Source organism: Hydra viridissima, unplaced genomic scaffold, assembly GCF_058129835.1.
Source record: "Hydra viridissima isolate aposymbiotic clone 2 unplaced genomic scaffold, HvirCarnegie_v1 scaffold_14, whole genome shotgun sequence".
NCBI lineage: Eukaryota > Metazoa > Cnidaria > Hydrozoa > Anthoathecata > Hydridae > Hydra > Hydra viridissima.
In genome coordinates this window covers 2745647-2756494 of record NW_028324313.1, presented here as the reverse complement: position 1 = coordinate 2756494, position 10848 = coordinate 2745647, and the positions used below count along the sequence as shown (strand labels likewise).

The window sequence follows — 10848 nt, the reverse complement described above, 5'->3', positions numbered from 1 at the left end:
TTATGTTAATGAAATTGATAAATCAAAAACCTTCTGCAGCCCAGCCACAGTGAGATTGTCCCATACGACTATGCGGACAAAAATCAAAAAGTATTTAAATCAGCGAATTTTTGATATTTTTCGAAAGTTATATATGTTGACATTTTCTCAGCAAAAAAAGAACCTTTTAACTGCTTTAGTTCCTCGGAACTTTTGCACCGAATTTTGAAATTGCTTAGAAATCGACCTATAAAAACCCTAGATTCGAATAACTCGAGAACGGCTTGACCAATTTTGACGATCGATCCCTTGCTGGAAAGGTATTAGCAAGTTTTCAAAAAAAAAAAATTGGAAAACATTTTCCAAGTCCCCCGCGAGAGTGCCGCATTTTAAAATTTTTTTTTTCTTCTTTTTGTTAAAATTGACCGCATTCGTTATTAAGTTTTTGGTCGTTAAAAATTGCGTTAAAAACCCCCAAGTGTCGCTTGCATGTTGCGGAAAAATTTCGTAGAAATGACAGCAATTTGTGTAGACCAAGGGCCAATGCTATAAACAATTCGAAGTTTTTTTCGAGAAAAAAAATCTTTCGTAAAAACGAAATTTTTCACGTACGAAAAAAAGTTCGTAATCTCGAAGAATTTATCGCTGTTTGTATTTTTTTTGGCCATTGCTATAAAGCATAAAACGCATACGTCACTAAAATTCACGAACTTTTTTTATCCGTAATATATTGTGGTAATATAATAGTAATTTTTATTGTAAATTTTATTTAGTAGGCCTACTTAATAAATTTTATTAGTGATTAAGTATGCTGTGCTGTCTATTCTATTTATATGAATATTTTTACATTCTAGTATTTGGTGTTTAAAAAAATTGTTTAAAATTAAAGTAGAAACATGGATTTAATTTTTTCGGATGAAGACTTACATTTCGAAGTTGATGAAAATGAGCTTCGCCACCGATTGCCTCGAGAGGTTGGTGTTTAAAACATTACTTAAAATTAATAAATTTTGATGTTTTTTTTTAATGATTTTTTATCGAACAAAATCAGAAATCATACTAAATATGCGCAGAAATTATATTTTTGTTTTGTTTTTCAATTTCATTTTAGTTTAATGGTCGCTTTTTTAACGAAGATGTTTCTGACAACGTTTTTCGAGAACAGTATCGAGTACCAAGAGCTGTATTAGATTTTTTAGAAACTAGGCTTAAAGATGATTTGCAACATTATACTAAGCGAAATAAAAGCATTTCAGTACGTTTCCAGATAATGGTATTTCTTCATTTTATTGGCACAAATGTTTTTTTTCATGTTCTCAGAGACTGTCATGGAATCTCTACCAACACAATTTATCGTATTATACACAGTGTAGGAAAAGCTATTTTCAATGTTAGTGTATTAAGTTAATAAAACTATTGAAAGTTTTACAATGTCATATAAAATTGCTTATTATTTTTATTTTAGTGTGAAAATTAAAAACTAAGTTTAGTAAAGAGAAAAATTGTTATCTTATAAGATTAGATTCGACAAGAGATCATAAAATGGCCGAATGATTGCTCCACTCTTCCACAAAAGTTTATGGAAATCGGAGGTTTTCCGTGCGTATGTGGTGTTCTGGATGGGTCTCATATACTCCTTTCTAACCCTCCTCAAGCAGATGAAGATTCTCTAATCAATCGCCATCATGTCCATAGCATAAATGCAATGGCAGTATGTGGACCCGACACGTCCATATTTTATGCATCGACCAACAGTCCAGGAAGGTGGCATGATGCACATGTAAGCCTGTCACTAAGTTATATTTTACAACTGTTAGTTCACTAATGCTGGGTATTCAACTAGTACGTGACATTCTTCGGTATGTTCATATTGAACATACTATTTGAACTATTATGATTGCTAATTAAAATGTAACTTAGACTAACCAATATAATGTATTATAATGTAACTTACAGTAAATTTAAATATTGTGATTTTACTACTATTAGGTTCTAAGAAATTGTAACCAATGGAACAAGTTTGAAATTGGAGAGCTTCCATTTAATGGAGCTGTAATTTTGGCTGACTCTGCGTACCCATGTCGAGAATGGTTAATTCCACCTTTTCCTGGTGATCCAGACGGAGCTCAAAAACGTTTCAACAAAGCACAGAGAAAAACTAGAAACATAATTGAGCGATGTTTTGGCATTGTCAAAAACAGGTTTTATGCTTTGAAAACTGGAATTCGTTTGCATAAGGTCGAAGATGCCTCTAAGCTTATCATGTGTGGATTTGTTATCCATAACTTGTGTATTCAACATGGAGACAACGGTAATGACTTTGAAGAACGCGAAGAAGAACAAGCTGATGAAAATCTAGCTCAAGAAAATCAGAATGATGGAGCTTTGAATAGACGATTACAGCTACTTAACTACTTTACTTAAAAGTATTGTTTAAAAATTCATATACAATTTGCTCTAGAGCATAGGATCTATCAAAATAGTTTGGACATGGATCATAGATTTGTGCCTAAATTAGTTGAATTAAAATTGGAAAAAAATTCACACAATGACTTTTTAATAAATGCAAGAAATTTTTATAAAATATTAGACCATAAAAATATATGTTTATATCTGTTTTTATATAGTATGTGTATTTTGTTTTTTTATAGAACACGCTTAAAAAAAAATTAGGAGATTTGTTAGCTTTTGTTGTTAGGAGCAATTCTTATTAAGAGTATTTTAAAAAGGTAAAAAATGCTTAATAGCATAAAATTAAGATATGATCGTATTAATATTAAACTAGATTACAAAATAAATTTAAAATATGAAAGATATTGTTTTGTTTAAATTTTAAAATCAACCACTAGCCAATGCAATACCTTATATATAGTTATATATAGTTGTGATGCTTGTATCTATTTCACATCGCAACAGCATTGGTCTTAATGTTTGTGTGAAGTTTTACAGAACTTATTACTGTAAGGTAATGGTGATAAAAAAAATGAAATAACAAGAACAATTTCAGGTTGAAGTTATATTTTTATTGTTACTAAAAAATGTAATTGGTCATGGCTTTACAGTTAAATACCTTCAAGGTGAATGTTTAAATATAGTTATACAACATTTTTCGAAATTTAACATAAAATTATGATGTAGCTCTTCTCTTAATGCTCAAGAATTTCCTCCTAAAACAAAAAAAATTTGTTAATGATAAAGTTATACTAAATACAAGCTACAAGTTATACTAAATACAAAAAATTTGTTAATGATAAAGTCATACTAAATATTATTACAAATTAATTTTAAAATACCGTTTCTGTATTTACAAAATGTTGCTGGTTTGAAGGTTGCAATTTCTCATTCATTAGCTTTGTTGCTGTTGTGTAATATATTGTTAAAGCCTTTTCTTTTCGAATTTGCTGTTGTCTGAGAGCAACGTCCAATTTCAGAAGTTTTACTCTTAATTCTTGTTCTTTTTTTAATCTTTCTTTTTCTAACCGTAAAACACTTACTTTCAATTTTTTAAAACTTCCATCTACCAGGAGACTTTCTCTAGCTTGTTTTCTTTTTAATTTTTTTAATGCCCCCCTTGATGGTTTATTTTGAATTGAATCTAAAATTTAATTCTAGGTGTCAAAACAAGATCAGTTAACTAAAATAATAAGAAAGGTGGTTTAGATTCCTTTAAAAATAAGAAGTTTTTAATGGTTTTGGAAATACTAGTTGTGTAAAAATTAAGCACAAATTGATGTTGTCTGTTATATAATTATAAGTCTAAAACCTACAATTAACTAAATTAAACAACTGAGATTTAAAAAAAATTAATTTATAAATTGCATTACCTTGAAGTATCTGACAACTGTCACTAACAAGAGTGGTATTGTCTAAATTAGGGGAGGACATACAATCAAATCTTGCATCTAATATAAACAATCAATTAACTCTATAAACTATAGAAATAGAATATATATATATATATATATATATATATATATATATATATATATATATATATATATATATATATATGTATTTTATAACACAACTAGTCTTAACCAACAAAGAAAAATATACCAGACATAGACGAAATAAAAGAAGCTGTATCAGAAGATTGTTTCAAAGTAAAGTTTACTTCTTTACTTGATGAAGAAAGGGTGGCAGTGGGAGTGGAAAGTTGGTTGGGAGTGGATGACAATGCATCATCTGTTGTACAAAAAGAGATATTAAAATCAGGAACATCGATTCCAGATACATTTATTGACTTCCTGTCAATAATGTCTAAAACAACATTATCTAATTCTGTTAGTTGTCTCCCTGCAGCACCTTAAAAAAAAAAAATTATATATATATATTTGTATATATAATATATATATACAAAAATATTTAATTATATATATATATATATATATATATATATATATATATATATATATATATATATATATATATATATATATATATACATATACACACACACAGACATATATAAATATATATATATATAACAAAACTATACCTGTTTTTAGACTCTTAGCAAAATTTTGCATTGTAGCTCTTCGCAAATAATCCCACTCTCTACTACGTAGCTGATTGATATCTTCAATTTTTGCCCCTAAACTATTTAAATGTGACATTATGTCTTCCCAAATTCTATTTCTATGCCTCATAGTAATAGATGGACCTAAAAGTAGATGAAATAAATAATCAATATATAGTATAATATAGTCTTATATAGTAAAATACTAAATATTCTATAATAATATATTATTTTGTAATAGGAATCATACCTAAAAAAGCTTACCTATATATATATATATATATATATATATATATATATATATATATATATATATATATATATATATATATATATATATATATAATATAATGCAATTATACATATTTTTATTTAAATAGTTTGCTAATTAAAACATACCAAGCTTCCCAAGAAGAACCTCTAATTGTTTTCTCTAATCTTTATTGCTAGTATCATTTTAAGTTCTTTAGACAGCATTTTATTTTTTTGTGTATTTGTGTATTATTTTGTTGTGTATTTGTGTATTATATGGCATATTTGTTGACTATTTATACTTTTCTTTAGTCAAACATTATGAAAAATTTGTTTAACCAAAATTACTATCGAAAACCTAACAAGGAAAAACAACAAGGAACTGAATAATCGATTAAATGCAGATTTTAAGTAATTAGTTTATTATGGAGTTACCAAAATCCTTTTCAGTTTTATCTATAAAATATCTACATAAAAACACAAACAAAGAATGTTCAATGATTTTGAAGCGCTAACGTTGTTCCAGCAATGGCCGCCAAAAATCACGAAGAAAATATCTAAAATTGAGATCAAAAATCTATCTGAAGTTTTTTTTCGAAAAAACGCATTTTTTATCTGAAAAGGCGATTCCCTTGTTCGTTTATAGCATTGGATTTAAAAACGAAGTTTTTATCTTAAAAACGGAATTTTTTGAATGTTTATAGCAATGGACTTTTTTTTTCTTCGCTTTTTACGGTAAAAACTTCGTGTTTTACGGAAAAAACTTCGTTTTTTATGTTTATAGCATTGGCCCCAAGTCTCAAAATATTCTACTAGTTCGTAATTACTTCTAATAAACTGCACGACCTTGACAACCAAAATTGCTGACATTTTTACATGAGTGCATGACTCAGAAAGGTTTTATTGACACTTGAAATCATTTTAATCCCAGAGTTCAAAATAGATGTAAAGATAATCTACACTCTAAAAAAAGACGTTTCATTTTAAATTATAACTTTTTTATCAATTCATAATACATAATTTATGAAAATAAGTATTAAGTACGTAGTACATAATTTCATTTTAACTACTTCATTAAAAATTGTTGTCATTTTGAAATTGCTCGTCGACGACTGCAAGATCCTTCATTATTTCCATTTCAATATTTACGAAAGCTTGTTCGGTTGCAGCTAGGACATTATCTTCTGATTCACAAGATACTAAAAGCCCTTTTACTGTCTCAGCAATTCTAAAAAATTTTAATCTAATCTACATGATAAAGATGATAATATAGATAATCTGCACGGTAAAGATGTGTTTATAACTACTGTTGATTTAGATGAATATGTTATCTGATGTAAATACTTCAGTTAACTGAATCTAATTGTACTCAGGAGAAGAAATCAACATACAAGTTTCAGCTTTTATTTCTTCGCTAGTTAAACTTGCATATTTGTTTTTATCTTTTTCCTTTAGTTAAGAAATCAAAATTCGTTTTCCTTCATTCTGAAGTCTGGACTCAACTAATTAATTGCGAATACTCCTTTTCTAAATATTCCTGAAAAACAGAAGGAAAGCATTATTAAATATTCCTTATAATTGATTTCACAGTCAAAACAGGAAAATAAATTCAGATATTGGGGAGGGATAGGGATAGGAGGCATGTAAGTTGGGTTGAAGTGCGTGGAAGCAATCGTGTAAAGTGAAAAAAAATTGACTTAACGCTGTTTCCTTGTGTTAATGGGTTTTAACTAAAAATCTTTGTAAAAATAGTTTGAGCGGATTTTTGTCTTTTAAGATATTTCTATCGATTATGAACGAGTATAAACTGAGTGCGAAAACTTCATGAAACCACAACCTATCAAACTAATGGAACCACAAACTATCTTTGTTCATTTTAACACAAAATCGTTGTTATATTTTTCACTGAAAAAATGAGTACTTTATTTGTATTATTTAATCACAAGTTGAGTTGAAAGAAAAAACTTACAAAAAAAAAGACTTCCCTTATACTTAACTTAATAACGTAGCTGTGGAATTGCAACGTTAATTGCGAGAAAGTTATGTTATTTATCTTATCATTATCTTTTTATTAACTTTTACATTTCATAAATATATCATGAAAATTTTAAGTGTATGTAGGGAGTTCAGGCAATTTTTATAGCCAACGTAAATCTTTTTATTTAAAATACATTGGATTCCTTAATGTATTTTATTTTCAAAATGGTTTCAACCACTTCTGTAGCTTATTTAGTTCCAAACATATTCGTATTTTAATGTTTTCAATTCATGTTCATTTTATGAAATATTTCCTTAAAGTATCTCGTTAAACCTTTTGCACCAAAAAAAAACTTTTATCTTTTTTTTTTCTTGCGTAAAAAGTTGCGTTTTAGCAATAAAATTTTATTAGAAATTAAATCGTAAATCCAAATTATTTGAACAATTCGCAAATATAATTTTTTTTTTGCAATATTACTATTAAATGGTCAACTAACTATAGAATATGCTTTAAAATTGTTCAACGTAAACTAAATTTTTAAATGTTTTTATTTATAATACGTTAAGCGTAACAAAATAATAACCGTAACAAATCTTTGAGGAGAATTGTTAATTTAAATTAACCTTTATTATTAAATTATCAAGTGAAAAACGTGGAAATAAAACAGGACGAAAACTAGTTAGAGAGAAACGGCAAAATTACCGTATCGCACTCAAAAATATCTAAAGACGGGGGAAATTTAAAAAATCTCCACTTAAGAAAACAAAGACCCACCCTATTAGACTACCAAAAAAAAAACAAAAAAAAAAACTGATTGACATAATAAATAAATAGTTGCAGAATCTATTTTTATGTGGGGACGAAAGAATTAGCTTAATTTACTTGTATATAAACAAAACTAAAACATTTAAAATTAAATAACTTTATCAATTCTAAAGCAAAACGACGTCCAAAAAAAATATTGTAGTGCAACCTTTTCTAAAAAAAAAAACATCTATATATATGTGTATACTATTTATTTTCATGGGTGGGTTTTTATTCTTCGACACCTACATAAAATCATTTGTTGTGTTTTTTGGACGAAGTTTTTCAAAAACGTACGATATTTTTTTCCACGATAAAATGTCACGTGACAAAACTCCCTAGTGTATGACAAGTACAGCACAGTAGCGTACCGAAGGTTGGGCGGGGGGCGGTCCGCCCCAGGCCCCGTCTGGGAGTAGGCCCCCAAATGTTAATATAATTTATATTTTTTTTACTTCAGCCGGATTTTGTAATAGTCAACATTTTTTTTCTGTAATCATAATTGTTTACAACAAAAATGAACCTGAAACATGATCGTATCTGCTTGCCAAGATAATAAACATCCACAGCAAACAAACCAAGATGTAAGAAATTGAAATGACATCTAGGCCAATAACAACCACCGTGACTGTTTTGGAGGCCCTCCGCGAAGCTTCCTCCCTCACACCCGCGAGTACTAATAAAGAGATTCGCCCGCCCTACCTACGAGTCTATGGTTCATGATGGTTCAGGCAGACTGACGGATGTTTATGTTGTTTCGTTAATGTGATTAACATACTCTATCATTCAGTACCTCAATAATTCGAGAGAAAATCACGTCTTCAGTTCGTCATCACCAAGTTACATGGTAAGTTATAATTTTATTCCTGCATATAGGCCTAACAAGGCTGCGTGAGAAGATTTTAGTAGAAGAAATTGTAACCTATGCCCATCAGTTTTCAGAAACTTTCAATGATGTAGAGGAGGAAGAAATGCTGTCTGAAGTAAAGAGACTAAGAAGGCATCTGAAAGTTTCTGGCATCAAATTAGACATTGCAGCTGCATGGACATCCTTGAAAATGCTTCAGTTTATCATTGAAATGGACTTTCGTGAATCGTTGCCAAACGTGACTGAAGCTCTTAAACTGTTTCTAACTATATGTGTGTCCGTGGCTTCTTGTGAGAGGAGTTTTTCAAAATTGAAATTAATTAAAAACTATCTCCGCTCTACAATGAGCCAGTCTCGTTTGACGAGCTTGGCCATAATATCAGTAGAAAACGAAATTGCAAAACATGTGAATTTTGATGAGTTAATCAAACGATTTGCAGAAGTCAAGGCTCGCAAGAAAGCATTTTAATGTGTTTCTGGAGGTAACTCTTTGCTGTAAATCTGTTTTTTTTACTGTACATTGTACATCATTGTATTATCATTTAAAATAAATAATCAAAACTAATGTTTTAGTCATTTGTGTACATAAATAAATTTCTATAAGTGATAGAAATGGCGTTAATGGATATATATATATATATAAACATAAATTGATAGATAATGATAAAGATGGTGTTTGCTAATTTTTGTTTATTACAAACGTTTTCAAGAAAGTGGAGAAAGATAATGTGTTATACATACATTCATTAATGTAGTCTATATATATATATATATATATATATATATATATATATATATATATATATATATATATATATATATATATATATATATATATATATATATATATATATATATATAGGCCCCATTACCAAGTGCCGCCCTAGGCCCCAAAACATGTTGGTACGCCACTGGTACAGCAGTCTGTATATCTAAAAACAGTCACGTTGATTTCACCCCTAAACAGAACTTTGCCTCTGACATGTTGTGGTTCAGTCATATTAATGACTTGCCTAGCTCTTGTCTCAGTCACTAATGACTAGGCACTAATTTGACGACCATTTTCGTATTACCGCTTGTGATGAGGAAATTCAAAATGTTCTTTTTAGATTTCTCCATTATTTAGTAACCTTAATATAAATAAACTGCCTTTTATTCAAAGTTAATATAAAAAGCTAATAATTAACAAATTCTTCAAAGATACTTCATGCACAAATTTAATTTGTTAATAAATATCAAATAAAGTTTTTTGAAGTTACCTATAATTTAAAATAATAGGTAGTTTTAAAAAGTGTATTCTCGGAAGAACAATCGAAAGTCTAACGTCCTTGAGACAATGATAAATATTCTCCTATTTCAATCAAAATTGAAACCAATGTTTTATAGACCTAAAGAAACAAACAAGCAAACAAACAAAAAAAAAAAAAAAAAAAAAAAAAAAACAAAAAAAAATAAATAATAATAACAAACAAACTTGAAAGCATTTGATATTGGTTAACTTTGAATTTTTACCTACAGAACGTGATCACCCTAATGTAAAGCTAAATTCTGTAAAAGTGAAAATTCTGTAAAAGCGTTTATAACCACTTCGATCCATCCTGATCCACTTTAAGAAAACAAAATTAAAGTAACTCGTGTTAACGTGGCGTGACTTAACGAAGTCCTATACTTTAAGAAAGTCCTAATGTAACAAATGATACATTTTGTATATAAAATAAATATTTCGGGAAAATAATTTTGTTATTTTAACTAATTAGATGTCTAGTTAGTTATAAAAAAAGGTATGCAGTTAATTAGAATAAAAAAAATCGATTATCCTAGATATCTAGTTAGTTAAAGATTTAGTTAAAGTTAGTTAAAGTACTAGATATCTAAGTAGCTAAAAAAACAAAATTTTTATTCCCAAATATTTATTTTACACTATACAAAATTCAGCATGTGTTACATTAGGACTTTCTTATAACATAGGACTTTGTTAGGTCACACCAAGGTACTTAATGTGTTGATCTTTACAAAACTGCTGATAGCTTTTGTAACTGCATCAACATCAGTGAACACCAACTTCTGTTTGAATGATTCTAAACCTATAGAAATATATTTTACTTTAAATTTAATTCCTTTTTCATGAAAATTTTGAAAAACTGTTTAATTAATGATTGATAAATAGGGTAAAATTGGATTTTTTTGAATATTTATAGTCTTTTAGTTTAATTCAGTTGTTTTCACTGTATTTGCATGTGAACCTGCTTTGAGCTGCACTAAATAGCACAAATAATTTCTTTCTGTTGTATATACTCTTGTGTACATACATACATACATACATACATACATACATACATACATACATACATACATACATACATACATACATACATACATACATACATACATACATACCATCTCTCGAGGAATATATAAAATAAAATCTCTTAAAGAATGTATGTATGT

General features: G+C 28.3%; 1 protein-coding gene across 2 annotated transcripts; it reads right to left on the bottom strand.

Moving 5' to 3' along the window:
• Window positions 1-2980: 2980 nt before the first annotated feature.
• Window positions 2981-5347, bottom strand: LOC149878821 (uncharacterized). 2 transcript variants are annotated; one of them, XM_090071858.1, is made up of 6 exons: window positions 4898-5345; window positions 4478-4642; window positions 4036-4284; window positions 3804-3881; window positions 3273-3574; window positions 2981-3146 (listed from the first exon to the last, which is right to left on the bottom strand). In XM_090071858.1, the coding sequence occupies exons 2-6, from the start codon at window positions 4626-4628 to the stop codon at window positions 3126-3128; spliced, it is 801 nt and encodes a 266-aa protein (XP_089927984.1). In that variant the 5' UTR covers window positions 4629-4642; window positions 4898-5345; the 3' UTR covers window positions 2981-3125. The 2 variants fall into 2 exon arrangements, with proteins under 2 accessions (XP_089927984.1, XP_089927985.1); XM_090071859.1 differs by lacking the exon at window positions 3804-3881 and having other exon boundaries at window positions 4898-5347.
• Window positions 5348-10848: the final 5501 nt, after the last annotated feature.